Genomic DNA, 21629 nt, shown 5'->3' on the forward strand with positions numbered 1-21629 from the left:
CAGCCGTTCCTCCGCTGGCTCTGTGTGAGTCCTCCTTAATTTGCTACATACAAAATCCACCATATTATCTCAAACAATTTAAGTTGGCAGTGTGATTGCACCTGGATTTTGCCTGAAGTGAATTACGGAATCATGAACTATGTTGCTGGGCGGATGAATTGGCCAATGGTAACCTTCAGCATAGGTAGCACCTGGGGAATGGTGCCATATTTCCTAGCTGGAATGAAGGAAAACATCTGTTCATAGCCACATTGCTGCTGGCATATGTGGGTTAATTTTTGTTGAATAATCTGATACATGATGGGGACCCTGTAAGTTTGTTTCTGTCTTTCAGTGCCCTAGGGATGGGCACTGCATCCTTTCAGTGCATCCCTCCCAGTGCAGTGCTGGTAGAAATGTGAAATAAAACTGTGTTCTCGTTTCGTTTGCATCTTCAGAAGAAGAGCTTTTACTGTAAGTTATCATTTAGTCAGGAAGATGAAAAATTCTCCCTTGGTCTGTGTTCACCTGAGTAGCAGACGTTATTTATTTTGAGGAAACAAAAACACTTCTGAAAAAGTTTCTCTTCCCTTCCTTTTCCCCACATTTTTCTTTCCTGTTCTCTTAAGCTTGTCTTTGCGTCCACTCTATTTCTGCTTTTTTTTTTCTTTTCCCTCTCACTTTTGTAGCATCCTTCTCTTTTTGATAGGGTCCTTAACTGGGCTATATGTTGCCCAGCATATAAGACAACCCCTTCAGCAATACTTTCTCTAAGTAGTTTGGCTATTGATGAAAGCTTAAAAATGTGTAAGGGAAAGGAAGACTATTTAACGGAATTAACAAACTATTTTTTAAACAAGACATCAGAATATTTGGTTGCATAATAGAGCAAGGTTTATCCATTACTCCTATGTTTTGAGTATATTAGGTTTCCTTAGCTTTGTCTGTTGCCATCGCCTTCTTTCTGTGTTTCCACTGTGACTAAAGCTGCTGAGACACTTGTATATGTATGATTAGACGGTTTCACTATTTTCACTATTAATCCATGTGACAGTATAGAAAATCTCAGATGATTACAATGGAATAATAAATCCCCAAGAATTCAAAATTATTCTTCTGGACACCAAAACTGTGCAAAGTAGACTGCTATTATATTAACTGCAGAAATACCAGGAAAACTTATGCAGGTTTTTGTGTTCCTGTGAGAAATTCTGCAGAATTATGAGCATAAAACCTCATCCTTTCTCAAAGAGCTTAGCCCTCATACTAGAGTTAAACTGAGCTCCAAGAGCTGAGTGGCAAGATGAAGGAAGCTGAACTTTTCATGGTGCAAAGTTGAATACATGAACTCTACTAAGTCAGTTTTTAAACCTCCTTGGGGAAAAAAAAAAAAAAATCAAAAGAATGTTCCTATCCAAGGTCAGTAAATTCAGACTCTCTGGGTTAATTATTTCATACTGTTTGCACTAGCTGTTTCTGAGGTGGTTACTACTGTTTTGGGTTGGTTGGCTTGTTTTGCTTACCTTTTTTATAAGGTATTAGAGTTTGTCTAATGTTCAGTTTGTGATGTCAAGACAACTCCTCATTTACATTGTTTGCCCTCTATCATTTCAGTCCTGTCATAGATCATTTTTATGTTCAGGTAATAAGGGAAAAAGTGATTAGCTACATAAGAAGTTAAGTTGTGGGTAGCTGCTGTTACCTATGTTTCTAGGGCCCTCTGTTCCTTTAAGAATACGACATTATGCTTTCTTCTGCTTTTAATTCCGTGTTTAGTTTTTAACTTCATACCATTTAAGTTTTCAGGTGACTTGAAACCATCAAAGATTTCCACTGATTTTTAGGTGGTGCAGACAGCAGTGACAGAATTGGCTTCTCTGTTGCCAGGGCAAAAGGAGATAGGAGTGCTATTCCAAAGCCTTAGGGCTTTTCCTGTTTGATTACCAGCACATTTTAATAAGCGCTTCAATGGGTCTGATTTTGAAAAGAGCAGGAGCTTGCTTTTCTGCCAAACTTTATCAAATTTAACGTGCAGTTTGACATATTGCAACTTGAGTATTAGCATGTAGAAATGACTAGTTGGGTGCTTTGCAGGTCATTTGCCTGTGCAGGCATGTTGATTAAGAGAACATGGGACTGAAGGGCGTTTTCCAGAAACCAAAGGGCGAATCCTGTCACAAACTGAACTTCCACAACTCTCCCTTAGCAATGGAAGTAGAGTATTTACTTAGTGCTGCACATACTCTTGTTTTAATCTTACACTAACTGCATAGTGGTGATACTACTTCTTTTAATTTCATCCTTCCATTTTCCATTTTAATGTATTTGGCTTTTATGCCTTGTTTTAGTTTCCTTTCCAAAGGCTGACTGGCACGATTTTTGAATTGAGTTTTCTTGCTTCATCAGTAGGCTTTGACTCTTTTGTTTGGATGCTAAATATTCCGAACAGGACAGGCTGCCCTTGCCATTTGAGCGACCTGATAGTCATCCTGTAGTCTCCTTGTTGCTTATGTTCTTGCTCCTAATGTCTTTTTTGAGATGTTTAGTCATTCAGTTAATTCTTCAGTCTTTTTCAAAGGATTTTCTGCTGTGTTGAGGATGTAAATCTTGCAATTTTAACTTAAATTTGACACCTGAAGTGTCAAACGTGTGTAAGTCCTTGAATGTGTTAAACACAAAAGCAGTAATTTGTACTATTCCCTTCCCTGAGTGATTCTACAAAGCTATCGTCAGTCTCTGTAGGAGTAGAGGTCCTGAGCCAATGGTTGGCCCCCTGCATCTTCTTTACAGCAACAACTGATTCTGAGCTGACTGCCCGTTTTCTCATGAAGGAGGAATTGTAGGGCATCTTGCACCTCTCCCAAACTCTTTTGGACGTGTAAGCCGTGACTCATAACCAAGCAGTATCCTCACATGTCAACAACGCTGTGGCAAGATAGATCAGGATAATCTAAACCTGAGTTTAGACCAGGATTTTAAAGCTCCCTTTACAGATAATATCTCTTTATGAATTTCATTAATATTCCATATTTATCCTTTGCATACAAGACAATTTTATTTTCCAAATTCTACTGAATTTACTTGTAAGCTTCAAAATACAGTGCTTTTTTTTTGTTTCATAAACTTCATTTTTGCAGTACTTCTCAGTTTCAAGGAGCAACTTAAAAGCTGCAGTATTTGCTATAGGCAAGTGCTTCTGATGGATATTTGGAGCTTTGTACATTGTTAATGAATGACCCTGATTTATATTCTTGCTGGAATATTTGCAACAGGATACCCTGCATAACAAGTGACATATGGCGATTTTAACAGACCAAAGATTGAGCAGCGATACAGATTTTTTTTCTAGGGTTGTCTTTTCTGAGACCTCAGTCTTTGATACACCACTTCTTTTGATCTTAACACACTAAACTTGCTTTAAAATAGAAGGACAAACATGAGAAAATACTAGTCCATTCATGAGTATTGTTTTCAAGAAACAACGCAATCCCTCTTTTAGATTTGCTAACTAGCTCCACCTTCTGGGGATTGGCCATCCTTGCTAATTGTGAACAAGAATTTTCAGTGTAAGCAAGGAGTAATGATTGTTATGGATAACTTAATCACATGAGGGTATAGTTTTCTCTTCTTTCCTTTTGGCAACTACAATTCTATTTATATTCTGTAATAAAATAATTTATCTGTCCTTGGTCATTAGGGTAAGGTTTCCTACAAACTTACAATTTTTATTGTTTCCTTCAAAGCAAAATACATATGTAAGTAAAGCACGGTATTCTTTGGGACATTAAATACTCGGTAGGATTTATTTTTAATATATTTAGCATGAATGTCCTTTAATGAAAAGATGACCCTGAGAATCTCAAATCATTGAATTCCTTCTTAATGCTTACTGACAAAAATTACTTATGTTAGTAAGTTGGTATTCCAAACATGTAGTCTCCCCAAAAAAATCCTTGTGAAAAAATGATCTTGAAGCCACTACAAGGTATGTGCAAAATAATTTGGAAATCATGATAGAAGGTAGTTATCCGTTGTTTACTGCCAACCTGGAAGGCTGCATGAAGTACAATCCACTTACATTTTTTTCTGGGTGCAGTATTATTCAATATTTTCATTACTGACTTGGCTTATGAAATATGGATGATGCTTATAAAATTTGCAGATGCTTAAAGCTGGGAGAGGCTTTAAGCACCATGGGAGCAGGATTAGAATGGATCTTGATGAAACGGAGCACTGAAATATTAGGATGCAGTTCAGTAAGGACAAGTACAAAGTTATGTTCCTAAAGAAGCAGGGGTACACGGTGCAGATTGACTGGTTAAGTGGCAGCTCAGTAGAAACAGATCTAAGTGTTATGTGACTTGTGGCCAGTATGTGACCCCCTCTTTTATGAAAAAGAGCGTCAGTAACGCTCTTTAGTCCTATCCACATAACCTGAAATTGTAACAGCAGGTTCACAACGTGGGGCTAGTTCTAGAAATTCAGCTTTTTCTCTCTTGCCCTGGCTGTCAGTGTGCTTGCAAGATCCTTGGCTGTGTCTGTATCCAGCTCTGCTTTCCCATTAAAGAGGGACAAACGTCTGTTAGCTGTAGCCTCAGGTCTACTTTAAAGTGGCCAGGTATGATCTTTTTTCATTATTTGCTCAAGTCAGAAGCAGCCAACAAACTCTATTCTTATCACATGCAGCCCTGTTCACTGGTTTAGTATGCATTGCATCTTTTAATCTCATTCTGTTGCAGTTGCTTTCCTTGGCATTTATTTATTGATTAATTTAATAAATTACTGTAATTTAAGACTAGAAATGAGAGCTTAGATTGTCTGGTCTGTCTAGTCTGACTTGCAGTATGTCACACCTTGTTGTCTACCTTATTTCTAAATTCGACTGTCTCTCACAGCAGCCTCTGGCCTTTGGCTTTTATTCCCTAGAATAAACATCGCCGTTAGTACTTGTTATCTTCCCCTCGTGAAGAGGGGAAATCAAGTTGCTGCTCAGCCTTTTTCATAGGCTTAGGGAGATTAAACTCTAAATCTTGGTAGCTCTTCTCTGCAAGCTCTCCATTTTTTTCAGCAGTCTCTTCAAAATGTGTACACCAGAGCATGGCACGCCGTGTATCAGCACTCTCTTAGTCAATGGCATGTATAAAACCACCTCTTTTTGCTGGAGCATGAAACTGGGGATGGCTTGTGTTCTGGTTTGTTCACGACGGTTCTATCTTTGTAACTGCGGTTTTCCAGGGAACAGTTCTTCAGTCTGTATTACTCATACTTAAATATGTATGACTGTTAAAACACACGTTGTCTGACCACAAAGACGTTCTTTGCAAAGGATCCCAAGTTGTTCTCTGTGACTGCCCTGTCCTTGTTCCTATTTCCTCTTTCCTGTGCCTTATTTTTTTGCAGTTTCTCCTGGCTTTCAAAGTTCTCTCCAGTCTTCTTGGTTACAGTTTGATTCATTTACGTATATTTCTGGAGCATAGCCAAACTGACTTTGCAACAGGCAAGAAGAATACTGAAGAATTCCTTCAGTACTGATGAGTCTTTCATCGGCCTGACGCAGAATGTTACCTGAAACAACGTGCTGTTATCTTCCACCTAATTACAATTTAAATGGAACACATTTTAATTATCACTGATTCTTAATTACACTAATCTACAGAAAATATGAGTCAGCGATGGACTGTATTAAGTCAGTTACACTCCCTATTTTTATATAGATTCTTTTGGAGTGTTGATTTCTCTTTCATTTTAAACTATAACAATGAAACTGAGATGTAGATTCTAAAGGAGGGTGATTTTTTTTTTTTTAATTTGCTCATCTTAGAGGAGTAGGCAAAACCATATGCAAGTACAATGCAGGTATGGTTTTATTAAATCCTGAAAAATTCAGGAACAACTTGGGTAATTGGGCAAGTTTGATTAAGCTGTTCTGATTTTCCTCCATTTCTAGTTATCACTTCGTTTCATTTGTAATATATTAAGGATTCCCATTTTTCAAGCGGTTCACTAGCTTGTTTTTTCCGATATCCCTAGCATATATTCTAACAGAGCAAAACATATTACAATATAGTTCTAAATCTCTGTGCTCAAAGTAGCTAAAAAAATAATGAGTTCAATATCTCTAAATATTTAAAGAGACCAATATAGAGAGAAAAAGGAATGTGACCTGAAGGTTAGTATTTTGCTAGACTATACATTAAACAGATAATATCCTTCCAGATACCTATTTGTTCTTCTGTTTTGCCTTCCGGCACCCACTTTTTCTTAAATATAGGCTCTTCTCCCCCCTTTTTTTTTTTGATGGTACTTCATTTGTTTAGATAGCAAGTTGTCAGTGCTAGAAAGAACAGGAGATCTTCATCTCCACTGTACTCATCTTGTGCTAAATGAGTTTTCACATGTATCCTTGTATGCTCTGTTTATGACACTTTAATGCAAGTTTTACAGAGAAGTTAGGTCTGTTAAAAAGTCATTGTTTCAGGGTATAGTTGGATTCAGGCCAAGGATTTAGCCCCAGTCTCAGTGGTAAGCTGGAGTCCTACCTCTAAGCATATTCTCCGGTGGTGTTCGCTGTACCACAATGGTTAGGATAGAGCTGCAGGGTCGTTTTAAAGTGTAGGACAATCTACACAGCCACTGCAGCCCTCTTTCCATTCTGAAAAGGATTTTCACTGCAAGTTTTCTGTTTTGGAACGGATGATCTGTCTTGTTCTAGGTGACTGGTATGAACAACTTTATCCCCTGGTGATTACGCTGAAGGACTGCATGGGAGAGGTGGTGACCAGGGCAAAGCAATCGATGGCGTTTGTTCTGCTCCAGGAACTTGCCTGTGGTTTGCCACAATGTTTGATGCTGACCCTAAGAAGAGACATCGTCTTCAGTCAAGCAGTGGGTTGTCTTGTGTCACTTATCTCCTACCGTTGCTGTAATTAAGCATACTATTCATGCCAGTGTTTGTGTTTTTCTTTTTTGTTGTTGTTTTTTTCTTTTGCCAGTTTAACACACCTTTTTCATATATTTTCCATTACATCCACTTAAATATTCTGTAATGTGATGGAGAAATTAATAGTAAATGGAAATCCATAGTTACTGTATCACTGAGTCAGGGAAGTCTGCAATGGACTGGAAAAGGTCACCTAATCTCCCTTTTGCACAAAGAAGGATCCATAAAGCTATTTTTAGTCTTCCTAGATTATATGCCAATATCCTCACCCATAAGTGAAGTTCTAAAGTCTAGCCTTGAATATTCCTTGCTACTATTCAAACCAGGTATTTTTTTTTCTCCTGGTCACTTTGGAAATGAAGAACAGATTATTTGTTTTCAGTTTGTAACAGTATTTTATGTGTTTTGAAGCCTATTATCATGTCTCTTCTCAGACTTGTCTTCTCTTGGTAAATAACTGAAGTTCTTTTGATCTTCTCCTGTAGATCATGTTTTCCAGATAGATTTTTCTCTAAATGATTCGTCTAATTTCCCCTTAAGTTATATGTTTTTCCTAACATAACTAAGGAGTTAGGGTGCAACTGCCAAGGAGAGTCAGTTGCATTAGGTGCCCAAATCCATCATAATTTACAGCCTTATGTGTTTATAGCCTGCCAACGGAGGTTCTGGTCTCGCTTACATCAGTGTAAATAACACACAACCCCACAAAACAAATTAAGCTTATCTAATGTAAAATAAGGAACTATTTCACTGCTTTTTACACCAAAAAATGCCTCAATAATGTATTATAGGAAATTATGTATGTAGTCACTAAACAGAAATATCTGTGCTGTTTTCTCAAATATCTAAGTATTACTTCTGTTGTGTATAATGATAGCAAGCCTCATTTTAACTGTGTTATAACAGCACATCTGATAATTTCACATTTTTTCATTGTCTTTGTAGCTCGCTGGATTGGTCTGTGGGTTTATAATCAAATTGCACACAAGTTTACATGATCAAGGATTTTTACAACAGCTTCATACTGTTGGATTGCTTGTGCAATATGAAGGACTCCTTAGTACGTATAGTAAGTATTGTTCTTGGACAAAGTTCCCTTTGCATCCAGACCAGAAGTTTAGCCGGGAGGTTAGGTTCTTATTTTAACCTCTGTTCTGCTTCCAGTAATTTGGCGTGTTGAATCAACAAATATTATCCTTAGGAGACAGTAGGCTTCCGTATAATAGCACAGTTGAAGTCATTGATACTGTGTTGTCAATTCTGCATCAAAAATTACTCATTTATTTTATTCTGAACTCCTCTGAGAACACTAGTTTCTAATTATTCCATGCAGAGTGCTGAACTACATTGTCTTAAATACAGGAGACTCCTTCCTCAGTACAGCTAGTGGAACTTTTGGTTTTAATAAAAATTGTCTCCATTTGTTTAGGCATTTGGCCTGACCCAAAATAGCGGGTTTATAAAGCTAACTCAAACAGCAGATTTAAACGGTTACTGACTCTTATCAGCCTTTGCCCTGACCGCGCCAGTATTGGTTATGTGAAGATAGCTTGAAAACTGTTTGATCCCAAGCTTGTTACAGATGCCATCATTTGATAAGTATTAAAAAGGACATCTGGAGGGAGAAACTGCCATATGTTTCAAAAAGCTTTGAACTAGATGTGTGGGAAACCTTCCCCAAATTGGAGATTTTGACCAAAGTAGAGGGCTTTAGCATTTGTGCAGCTCTTTAATGCACAAGCAATTGCAGATCCTCACTTGGAGATCGCTGTCAGGCTCCCTTTTGCATGATACTCATTGTTGTTATTCTCAAAACCTTTGTCCTCCATCAGCAGGACAGTCTTTAAAAACACTTTCAGAAATAGACAAAAATGGCTTTCCTGAGGTTATTCTATGCACATATAGAGCAGGCTGATTTTCAGAGGTGCTTAATACTCATAGTTATCATTTAGGCCACAGAGAATTGTCAGCAGTTCTAAAAATCAGTCTGCTTTTATGTAGGTTACCTTAATGTGGATTTAGGGCTGTGATTTTTAGATGCACAGACTGGAAAATATAATCCCCGTATTGCTTTACTATAACCTATTCAGTGACTGATCCGTCTACTCTGTTAATAACGTCTGTAATCTTTCCATATAGGTGAAGAAGCGGGAATGCTAGAAGACATGGCTGTGGGGATTTCAGATTTGCAGAAAGTAATGTTTAAAGTCATTGAAGCCAAGTCAGAAGATTTTTTGCCTGTTATAACTGGAAGGCGGTAAGAACTTTGTTTCCTGGAGCCCATGGCATGTAGTTTTAATCTGTAGCACGTGAAAACCCAGATAATGGTTTTCTTGTTGCTGAGTTCTATTGTATGGAAAGTGCAGGAGTTTTAATTTTCATGAGGTGAATGGAGGTGTAATGAGGTAGTAGGGATTTGTAAAGCTAGTAGTAATACAGGCTCTTTTCCTGATGAAAAGCTGAAAGTTCCAGTTGTATTACTACAAATTAATCAAAACAGTGTCTGGGTTGTGCAGAGTTTCTGTTGCATTTTTCGTGTATAGATACTGAATCAAAGAGAAGTGACAAGGTCAATATTTACAAAAGTGGCCTTTAACTGAAGAAACCTTGTTTTTGAGGTGTCCAGAACTTGTATTTCAGTGTGACAAATGAAGTTGCATTTTGAAGAGTTAGGCTGTGATTGTCTTAAGACAGAAACTGAAAAACTCAGATGCCAAAACTTAGTGGTTACTTTTGAAAAATGAAGCCTATCTTAGTTGCTGAAGATCACACAGGACATACGCAACCTCAGAAATCCTTGCATAAAGCCACTAATACATTATGCATCTCGCATAAGCACTGCTGAATATCAGGACATAAACTGAAATACTTCATTAATTGTGGCTATAAGAGGGTTAACAAGATTGTTACGTGGGAGGAATGGGTTTTTCATCTTCATTATTATTCTAGTCTGAAGCTCCAAATGTTTTTACTTTTGCAGAAATCACTTCCTTAATAGTATCATTATTCTTAAGATGACTGTAAATTAAATTCAGCTAAAAGCAGCAACTTTTAGAAAAGATATGTTTCCTCTGAAGGGGGCTTTCACCACTGATTTACTTAATTATTCTGGATGATTCACTCTCATCCTATGAGCCTTCCGAGAAAGGATTGAAATAAATAGCAGGAAGGCCGGAGTATGATAGGCAACACATCGGGAATAATTAAGAATAATTATGGTATGTAGATAAAACAGAAGAAATACATCCTTTGTAAATCACAGCAGTCAAAAATCTTGAAAAATCCAGCGGCTACATTTACTGGCTTGCTGCCATTACTGCAGTACACTGAACTGTCACGCTAGGAGGTCCTGGGTTTGAAAGAGACTCGAGCTTTCAGCTGCCTCAGGCATTCTGGACTGATGGAGTAGTCAGTCTTTAGGAAGAAGAGTTACTGCCTGTGATTGCTGTACTGTACTTACTGGCAGGTATTCACTGGGTGGAATCGGTATCAGACAAAAAGAAAAAAAAAAAAATCTTTAAGGCTTATGTAGAGGAGCCCTATTCCTCTTAGAGCTATAATGAGACAGCTCCGATCAGACAGCATTGGAAGTCAACCATAAAAAGAGAACACAGTGGAAAAACTAGTTATTTTCTAATTAATGTTTAAAAACCCCACGATTTTTAGATCATTTTGGTTGTTGTATGGTGTGGCTTGATAAAACGAGACTAAAAGACTGTAGAAACGCAAGACAGAAAATTAAGCTACAAATTCTTATCTTGCAGAGTCAGAGTATTCGCTTGTAATTGTTTTTCTAGGGAAGTGCTTACGACTGAGATTCTATGTACACGAACAAATCAATCCAAAGAGCGTGGCGTTGACTAGCAGTGCGCTAACCTGCTGATGTGGGTGGCTGACCCCGACCATCCAGGTGCAGTGAAGTTCTGTTCAGGCACTCAGGTTCTTTTATTATAGGCAAAAATAGTTAACACTAACTTTTATAAAATTCTTTGATAGAATGTATTTGATTGTGCACATGAACTTTGAGGCATCACAGGGTTTGATGCCGTGCTTTCAACGAAGCCCACGATCAGAATAGCACTTACAGCCACACTGAAGTGATCTAAAAAGTTGGCACTGAGCTGAAAGAAGAGCTGGGTAAAGCACCTCCCAGCTGAGATGCAGTGACTGACCATGTGTGCATTTTTTTTTTCTGTTACAAAGCAGAGCAAAGGTGTCTGTAAATGACTTGTTTTGTGTTTATTGCGACAAACTAAGAGTGTTCAAAAGCAATTTCAGCCAACTGCAAGTAGCTGCAGGGTCCATGGCCTACAGCTGCGTGGGGGTAATTTTTAGAAGCTTTCTAACAGGACTGCAAGTGTTTGTCTGTCTTCATATGTGATGATAACAAATACTAGAGAATAAGGCAAATCAAGGCAAAGAAAGGGATATTCTTAGGCAGTCCTGTTTTGGTGAAATCATATACATTTAGGTATTTAATACCTAAATTTATACAATTCGTTCTGAAAGAGATGATGATTTATTATTTACTCTTTTAAACACGCTGGATTTCTCCACCCTGTGTTTTCCTGAGAGATCATTAAATGTTAAAAATTATGTACTGATTTTTGCTTCTCATTGTAAAATGTAGTAGCCGCCTTATCCACCTCATGCCAAAATCACCTGGTACCTCTGCACTGAGTCTAACCACAAAAGAGAGAAACTGAATGGTGATAAAATTTACTGCTATATTACTCCTTCTTGTTTAAGTAAAAGCATAGGACCTGTAAGAACTCAAATGGTACTGATGTTAATTTATCGTGCCTAAAGTTCAGCATTTCTCGATGTTCTTTCACACACTGAAAGATTTGTAGTAATTTTGGGGGTGTGAAATGTAGATTTGGTGGCATTTTGGTTCAGTAGCGTATGCTCTTTGAATTAGACTAAACTAACATTTCTTCTCAACCTCGTGAAAGCACTCCATCACAGAAGAACGTTCTGGTAGCACTTGACAGCAGCTAGGAGCGCTCACACGCAGGCGGAGAATGAATGCTGCTACGCAAAGATCATTTGTACGGAGTTCTTTACTGTCATCCTTGCTAACTCTCTATTTCCTTCACATGGGTGAATTAATTAAACAAAACACAAATCAAATAGACTTATCTGGAGAGCAGAACTATTTTTTTTTTTCCTTCCCCCCCGCCAGGACATGTATCTTCCATTCAAAACTGGTAACCCCCCTCAGTCAGGAGCACCAGGCATTTGCTCAAAGATTACACGCTACTTCTAGCCCGTACCAAAGCATATGCTGTTGTCCTAGCTGAATGTCACAAGCCTGTACCGGATCCATTTTATTTTGTTCTCAGACATGTGGGCAAGATAGAGGTTCAAACATGACCGCTAGGTCTTCTAAGCTGAAGCTCTTTATCCACACACCTACTCTGAGATAGTGCCAAGGGTGTCAGAGCTACTGCAGAAACTGCCCTTTTTCTTCAAGGTTTTCTGCCTTTTCTTCCCCAAATTCTACACGTGGCTGATCCAGATTGTGTTTTAATTCTTTAGCAAGCATATGATTGATTAAAATAATAAATCTATCTTCATGATAGATTATTTTAATAGGTGCAAACAGTTTTGCATCTTAAGTTTGTGACTTCCTAGGCCTGGTTTCTGTAGGTAGGATATAGATCCTCCTTCCCTCCAGTTGCTGTAATACTCTTCCTTCTTGGTGGTATACCAAATGTGCTCTGCAGGAGAGAAAATTTCAGTCTTCATTACCAGTTGGCCTTCTTTGAATGATTAAAATGCCAAATCCTGGAGACAAACGGATTTGCTTCTAGTCTGTTCTTTCTTTATTAGACTGATTGCTCTAATAACAGAAAGAAACCTAATAAAAACTTAAGTTAACAGTATGCCGTTGTTTCTGTCGTGGGGTCAGGCTTCAGTCCTCAAAGACAGGTGAAATTCAGCTTGGGGGTTCCACATGATCAGAAGTTGGACTGGCAGCCAAAGTAACATGTTTTTGATAAAGTCAGACCAAACACGAACATAAAACCACAACTGCTATATATCATATCCCTTCTCCTAAAATAGGATTCGTGTTTGTGTAATGAGCCTTCAATTATTATCTTCACAGAGTCAATTTTGTTATTGGTGATGCTTTCTATCCCCAGGGAGAAAATCCAGCCACTGAAGAAAATGGGAATTTTGCTTTGGGTTTTTGTGGAAGGTTTTTGCTCATATTACATTTAGAGTGGATATAGGATCAAGTTGTGACTTCTGAAAGGAAGTTGTTTTTGTAACTCAGCAGGATGCATTTTAAGAGTCGAGGTGTTCCCATTGATGTTTTGGTAGCAGAAGACTTTTACTGCTTTCGTCTTTAGTCCTATTTCACTTCAGTAAAGAAGTCAGTATCAAGAGTGTGTAATTATATATACCTGCCTTTTTCCGTATAGCTTGGTTATGCTCTTAAAACAAGCAAGCTGAATCGTCACATGTTATGGTTCAATACAATTAAGGGGAAAAGGGGGGAACTGATTTATAAGTCTATATGTTCTCTGTAATTTAGGAAGGTTATAATTTCAAGCAAACCAATCAATATTCCCATCTTTACTCTTCTTTTTATTTTTCCTAGTGAACATTACGTTATAGAGGTCCAGCTTCCAGCAAAGATGTTTGAGTTGCTGCCACAAGAGATTAAAGAAGGAAAGCTACTTCGCATGTATCCAGTACTCTTTAATGTTGGAATCAATGAACAGCAAACACTTGCAGAGAGGTAAGAAAAAATCGTGTTTCATTTTCTGTCTAAGTATGCCGTGCTAGTACAAGATATCTCTCAGGATTGAAAATAAATCTTTTTTGTTATTTGCTCTTGAACCATCTCACATTGACTCGGTGTGTATTTTTAAAAAAAAATTAAAGGAAATAAGCACAAGCTATGAAGCAGTGCAAAATAATGAAAAAGTCCAAGTGAAGATATGACCATATGCAGGACTTTATTTCACACAGTCGACCCCAAGTTTCCTTTGGATGCAGATATAAAATGGATTTCTGTTTCACGGATGTAGAAGTTTGTTTGTATGCAGTACTTTGGCCTTCTCAAACATGAGTTTGAAAATTTGAAATTAGTATTATCTTAAAGGTGGGGTTGAAGATGCTGGACAAGTCATAAGCTAGAAAGAGCTCATTTTTCTCAACTTTTTAGGGCTTTTTTCCAGAGTTGAGGAGGGTAATTAATAATAGGGAATGCGTTATTAATATGTTTGTAGAAACATGAAGGCTGATTTAAAGTTCTGATGTGTTAACGGTACTCCTCTGGAAAGATTGCTGGAAACTAATTAATTAGGGCAATAATAGTCAAAGTTTCACCAACCTATTAATTTTCTCTTCCAAGAGAAGGGTATCTGTCGGTCATGTTAAATCACCAAGTTTGTGCAATGCTAAAACTGCAAGGCAGACATCAACAATGGTTTTATTAACAGAACATCCAAGAGACATAATACGTATCTTTAGATTGCATTCACTACAAACTCAAAAACAAAAGCAAAATTGTAGCTGGGGAAATAGAGGGAGACAGTGAAAAACCATTAACCTGGAAAACAGGCAAGAAGTTAAGCACAACAGGAGTTTCATGTCCTGTTCTTTGTAGACAGCAGAGTAAAAGGAGCATTTTAAGGAAGACTTCTAAGGAATGCCATCAGGTAGCTTTGTGGATGTATATGGGAGACTTCTCCAAGTTGTGAGTGGTGGTGTGTGAGAAAATTAAGGTAGAAAATTGCAATGGGGGACATAGGCTGAATCAGGAGACAGTAAAAACTGGTATTTTACTAGTGAAAGAGTTGAGTAGTTGGTTAGAGAACTTGAAACATTCTTGAAAACGAAAATAGCTTATTCTTGATGCCATAAAGAAGGGAAAAGTGATGCTATGAGAGGAGTGACATGGCCAAAGTGATAGCATACAAAACCAACAAAATCAGTCATGACAATTGTGACTAGGACATGTTGCATTTTTCCAAAATCAGAGAAAAGGAGTATGCAGTAACCAAGAAGCAAGTTTGTGAGAGTTTCCATGGGTGGGATAGGCAGGAAGGACTATATGTTACAAATATCCTGAAGAAAGATTTGACAAGATTTAGAAATAGCCTGGATATTTGGGGACTTGTAGAGGAGTCGGTGTGAAAAGATGTCTGGCGTGCAGGTGGAATGGCAGGAAGAATGGTAGTATTGTTCACAGTGGTGATTTTACACTGTGCACAAAGAAAGCCATGAATGAAAAATTAATATATGTATATCTATAAATATAGATATATATTGATATCTATATCTATCAAGCAAATCAAGTTGGATTATTCCATGCAGAAACAGCTTGTCCACATGCACTTACAGGTGTAAACATTAGACTTAATTCAAAATATTACTTGACTCCTAAAGCTGCACATTTGTCTTCGACATTGGAAACACTGCACATGCTTTTTTGTAAAAAGGTTTTTTTTGTGGGAAAATGAATATGAGAACAGAAATAAGGTTTTGAGCTAAATTTCTAGACAATGTTACTTTATTACACGCAAACATCTCTTCTTTCAATAAACCACAGTTTAAAAGAAATACTCTCATGTGACAGCGCAGCAAGGGCTACTGAGGAAGTAGCCGAGTCTTTTGCCTCTTTGGCCATTTAAATATTTCATAGAATCATAGAATCATAGAATCATACAGGTTGGAAAAGACCTCTAAGATCATCGAGTCCAACCGTCAACCCAACACCACCATGCCCACTACACCATGTCCCTAAGGGCCTCATCTACACGTCTTTTAAATACCTCCAGGGATGGTGACTCCACCACTTCCCTGGGCAGCCTGTTCCAAGGCCTGACCACTCTTTCAGTAAAGAAATTTCTCCTAATGTTCAATCTAAACCTCCCTTGGCGCAACTTGAGGCCATTTCCTCTTGTCCTATCGCTAGTTACTTGGGAGAAGAGACCAACACCCACCTCGCTACACCCTCCTTTCAGGTAGTTGTAGAGCGCGATGAGGTCTCCCCTCAACCTCCTCTTCTCCAGGCTAAACAACCCCAGTTCCCTCAGCCGCTCCTCATAAGACTTGTGCTCCAGGCCCTTCACCAGCTTCGCTGCCCTCCTCTGGACGCGCTCCAGCACCTCCATGTCCTTCTTGTAGTGAGGGGCCCAAAACTGAACACAGTATTCGAGGTGCGGCCTCACCAGTGCCGAGTACAGGGGCACGATCACCTCCCTGCTCCTGCTGGCCACACTATTTCTGATACAGGCCAGGATGCCATTGGCCTTCTTGGCCACCTGGGCACACTGCCGGCTCATGTTCAGCCGGCTGTCAACCAGCACCCCCAGGTCCTTTTCCTCTGGGCAGCTTTCCAGCCACTCTTCCCCAAGCCTGTAGCGTTGCCTGGGGTTGTTGTGGCCGAAGTGCAGGACCCGGCACTTGGCCTTGTTGAATCTCATACAGTTGGCCTCGGCCCATCGATCCAGCCTGTCCAGGTCCCTCTGCAGAGCCTTCCTACCCTCCAGCAGATCAACACTCCTGCCCAGCTTGGTGTCATCTGCAAACTTACTGAGGGAGCACTCGATTCCCTCGTCCAGATCATTGATGAAGATATTGAACAGGACCGGCCCCAGTACTGAGCCCTGGGGAACACTGCTCGTGACCGGCCGCCAACTGGATTTAACTCCGTTGACCACAACTCTCTGGGCTCGGCTGTCCAGCCAGTTTTTTACCCAGCGAAGAGTGTACCTGTCTAGGCCGTGAGCCGCCAGCTTCTCTAGGAGAATGCTGTGGGAGACAGTGTCAAAGGCTCTACTGAAGTCCAAGTAGACCACATCCACTGCCTTTCCCTCATCCACTAGGCGGGTCACCTGGTCATAGAAGGAGATCAGGTTGGTCAAGCAGGACCTGCCTTCCATGAACCCGTGCTGGCTGGGCCTGATCCCCTGGTTGTCCCGGACATGGCTCGTGAGCACCCTCAAAACCAACCGCTCCATGTGATTCGCTTCTGCATAATGTAGCAGTACATTTAGTATCTTCTGATTTGTGTCCCCTTTTGTCTGAATTTCTCACTTAACCTGTCCATGTCTCTCTTTCTGTACTCCTTCATTTCCTTTTCTGTCTTCCTTTTCTTCATTTCAAGGCTATTCTAAAGATGAGTTGCAAAAATTTGGCCCTAACTGCCCAAGGGACATTCCCATCTTTACATTCATTCATATCTCTCGTGGTGGAGGTACCGGGGGGGGGGGGGGGGGGTGGGTGGGTGGGTTGGTTTTTTTAGCCTATGTGAAACTTGGCTGTTGTAGAAATTCTGGTCTCGAAGAGAGAGATATTTGTCCATATAGCTATAGTCAGTTCATGGATAAGTGTAATGACATTGGGGGTGCTGGTTGACAGCCGGCTGAACATGAGCCGGCAGTGTGCCCAGGTGGCCAAGAAGGCCAATGGCATCCTGGCCTGTATCAGAAATAGTGTGGCCAGCAGGAGTAGGGAGGTGATCGTGCCCCTGTACTCGGCACTGGTGAGGCCGCACCTCGAATACTGGCAACGAAGCTGGTGAAGGGCCTGGAGCACAAGTCTTATGAGGGGCGGCTGAGGGAACTGAGGTTGTTTAGCCTGGAGAAGAGGAGGTTGAGGGGAGACCTCATTGCGCTCTACAACTGCCTGAAAGGAGGTTGTAGTGAGGTGGGCGTTGGTCTCTTCTCCCAAGTAACAAGCGATAGGATGAGAGGAAATGGCCTCAAGTTGCGCCAAGGGAGGTTTAGACTGGACATTAGGAAAAATTCCTTCACTGAAAAAGTGGTCAGGCCTTGGAACAGGCTGCCCAGGGAAGTGGTGGAGTCACCATCCCTGGAAGTATTTAAAAGACTAAAAGTAGATGAGGCGTTTAGGGACATGGTTTAGTGGGCATGGTGGTGTTGGGTTGATGGTTGGACTCGATGATCTTAGAGGTCTTTTCCAACCTTAATGATTCTGTGGTTCTATGACATCCTGATGTTGTCTGGGTTTTCTGTGAGGTGCAGGATAATGAGGATTTGGGTGATGTGTTCCCAGCAGACTTGACTGCTGCAAGAAACCCCATAACGTACTCCTGAGCCAGCTGCAGCACTGTAGAGCAACCGCTGAGGTCTGTGTGCTGCAGCAAGCTTAAATGCAGACAGCCGAAGTCAGCTAGCCTGCGGGTCGCAACTCTGTGAAGCTTAATGGTGAAATCATGGCTCAACAGCAGAGAAATTGATTCAGGTACAAGAAACCAAGATAACTAACAGCTCAGGAGCAGTGTAGGGCAGAAAGGGCCGAGAGAAGTAATAAATTTGACTATTTATAGCAAATATTCTCAGACCAGAGCAGAAGTTAGTTCTTCAGAAGGCTTTCCACCTGACACTTGCGTCTCTTCCATCTTGTGTGGCTTCAGTATTGTCCAGCTCTGGTAGAAATTAATATACCTAAGCAACAGCAGCAGTAAGAGATGTAGGAGTTGATGTTCTCTGCCTGTGGTGCCATTTGAAATTCCCACAAAGAGCCCTTGCATTATTCAGGATTTGTGAAGGGAAAAGAATATGTGCTTTATTGAATGTTTGTTTGTAAATGGATTACTTTGTCTGTAAGTTTTTGGAAGAATTATCCATGAGTGATGACCTCGTTCCCAAATATTAGTTCCAAAGTACATGAGACATTAGCAACTATATGTTTGACAAAATCTAGTACATTCAACACTAGGAAAAAAAAAAAACAAAGTGTTTTTTTTATGCAAAGAAATAATTCTGAAGGATAATTTAGCTTTGTTTTGGTTTTGGGTTTTGGGAGTTTTTTTCATCATTTTACTGTGCTTTTTTATAGGTTTGGAGATACCACTTTGCAGGAAAACATTAACCAGGAGAACTTAGAACTTCTAAAAGAATATTACAAGCTGTTTACGGAAAAAATGCCTCCTGATTGTGAGTACAAAATAATGCAATATCCAAATGGCTTTGAAAAGGTTTGGTAGGTGAAGGATTATAAGATAGTAATATTAGCACAATATTAGTGTGCAGCTTTTAGATTTAGACCTCAATCCCATAACTTGTTCTGTAAAGTTAAACACTTTATGCCTGTACGCAGCCCTGCTGAAGTCAGTAGTGATTGCAGGCCCAAGGTCACAGCAGAAACTACAGGGAGAGTGAAACAGAGTAATGATGAACTAAACAGCTCTTTTAAATTATTAATATAATATGCTTTTTAATATTTCAAGTAGAGGACAGTCTGTACCTACTATATTTGTAAAGAAATACTCAGTGGGAATTTTCATCCGTTTCAGTCACTCCCTCCATTCTTATTTTGAATATATATTAAGGTATGGCAAACCACTGAGAAATCTGCAGATGCAAATACAAGCAATGAGCCACATCATAATGTCACTGATATTCTAATGGAGCCATGCTATTAATAGGCCCTATATTCCAATTTTATAGACATTTGGTATCATAAATATTACTGTTCTCTTACTTTGATTGTTGAAAGCAAACACTGAAAAGACCATTTGTATCAATCTAATCCTGTTAAAGTAGTCTTAATGCCTAAACTATATTCCCAAATGCTGCAGGTTTTACAGCCTGATTTTAAATAACTTGGATTTAGGTCTCTGCTCCTTCCCCTTGGGTAAAGGGGGGTGAATCTTTTGAATCTAAAGATCTATCATCCTACAGGATGTGTGACTCCTCATGGTGGATACTGCTGGTTAAAATCCCGTGCAAAGCTTCTGTTTTCTTACAGAACACCTTGTGTTGATTACTTTTGCAAATTATCCATTACATGTATGTACTTGTAGTTATATGTAATGTGTCACTGTATATGTGTACATGTTTATCTTTTATATCAGGATGATTTTCATTTGTTAATAATTTTGACAGAAGTGAAAGCTCTGTTCCTAAACGGTGGGCAGCATGCCCATCCAGCCACTCACATCTCTAGCATTTCTAGGATTTCTACAGAGAAACTCATACAAGAGGTTAGTAATTAACTTAAGGGAATCGTGCCAAGAGAGCATCCTGAAAAACTAACCTCATCTGGCGTTAGGTCTAAGGTAGATCTGCTACCTCATAAATGGATCTGATTACATAAAAGCAAAAATTTTCATGCAGATACTATTGGCTGCTTTTCATTGACAGAAACTAACCTTGTACTGCCTTCCCACAGAAGGATTATTAGTGAGCCACACAGTCTTCCTGGACTTCTTCCAGATTGTGCAGGCTTTTGAGAATTACGTTCGTCTAATTCATCGTGTCTTTTCTAGTTATTATTACCTTCTTGCTTTTTCTCTAGCTCTAAGATCTGAGTCTGTTCCTTGTCCAAATTTTTACAGAACACAAAGCACCTTCTCAGTAGCTCTCTGCCGTTGTACGGAACCACTCTTTTGGCTTCAAGGAATGTGCCTTTTAAACCAGCTCCCTGGAAAAAAGTGAAGCTCTCCAAATTGTTCAGCTGGGGGAGACCTTCAATTCCCCCCCTCTTCCTCCACCTCTGTGCTCAAGTTCTCAGGAAGATAAACTTCCATCCAAGCTGGCAGCAGCCTTGGTGTTGTAGCCAAGTGAGAGCCGTTCAGTATTGATGGCTCCTTGATGGTTTTGTCACACCTTTCCAGATAGTTTCCTGTAGTGCCAAATCTGTGCTACAAAATAAATGCAGGACCCAGTTCACAAAGCTGTTAGTTACAAATAGTGCTCATAAAGCCGGACAGAATTTGAGGACTCGCAGCCCTGTTGGCCAGGCTGTTGCATCCACCATCCTTAGGCAGCCTCACTTGCCTGCTGCTTCATTCACATATTCCATTTCAAAGAATTCAATTTTCCGCTCCCATAAAGGTATTGCCACCTTTGCTATTAGTTTTTCTCTCATCTCTGTAATTCCCATTGGCAATAATATTTTAGCTTTCTCTCTATTCCCAATTATTAAAAGTCTTCAGCTGCACGTAACTCCATATGCCAAACACTGACCTTCTATCTTCTTTTAGATGAATATGCACTCTGTCACTCTCCTGCTTCTTAATCTCTTTAATTCTCTAATAGGAAACTCTGAAAACAATCAATAACAATGTGCTCCCAGAAAGATTCCTACCAAAAATGCCAACCAAATGTAGTTCTGGTTTAGGCACCAAAATAGTACTGCTTTTATAGAACAGCTCATGATAGTAAGGTTACAAAAATGTATGATTGTTGTTTAGTAGTACATAATTAATTGAAAAGAAGGGCTTAGAACTCAATGTAAACAGCTGAAAGCATAAAATCGGAGAAACCTATGTCACGAGTGATATTCAATGTTGCTGGTTTGATGCCTAACACCCACAGCAACATCAATGCTGCAAAGTCTTGTCCCATGTGAAGAGGGGTGCATGCAAGGTTTAGAAATCCTGCAAGCAAATTAAGATTTTCTTCCATAGCATTACAACGCATGTAGCAGTACATGCATTTTCAACATAAAGTCTATCAGTTTGTTTTGTACTTCCAGGCTTCTTCCCCTTATAATCTATGAAAATGATTTGACGGTTTAATACTGCTTTGTGACACAAGGAATTTAAGCAATCGATCACATCCAGTCAAGATGCAGCTCATTTGGCAATATTATAAGTTGGGAGAATCTTGCTTTACCTATGGTGAACTCATCTCTCTGAGATGATGCGTTTTCTGCTGTGAACCAAAGGAAAACTGCTTTGAAGCAATAAAATGTTTACGTAGTGATACATTCTCAT

General features: G+C 39.5%; 1 protein-coding gene across 4 annotated transcripts in view; it reads left to right on the forward strand.

Moving 5' to 3' along the window:
• INPP4B (inositol polyphosphate-4-phosphatase type II B) overlaps positions 1-21629 on the forward strand; it is a 294823-nt gene that overhangs the window by 232268 nt on the left and 40926 nt on the right. For all 4 annotated transcript variants that reach the window (XM_075150076.1, XM_075150074.1, XM_075150077.1 and 1 more), the window contains 5 exons: positions 6692-6864; positions 7865-7988; positions 9059-9176; positions 13530-13670; positions 18746-18843. In XM_075150076.1, coding sequence (XP_075006177.1) covers positions 6692-6864; positions 7865-7988; positions 9059-9176; positions 13530-13670; positions 18746-18843 — 654 coding nt within the window. The remainder of the gene's footprint in view (positions 1-6691; positions 6865-7864; positions 7989-9058; positions 9177-13529; positions 13671-18745; positions 18844-21629) is intronic.

Source organism: Calonectris borealis, chromosome 4 (genome assembly GCF_964195595.1).
Source record: "Calonectris borealis chromosome 4, bCalBor7.hap1.2, whole genome shotgun sequence".
Lineage (NCBI taxonomy): Eukaryota > Metazoa > Chordata > Aves > Procellariiformes > Procellariidae > Calonectris > Calonectris borealis.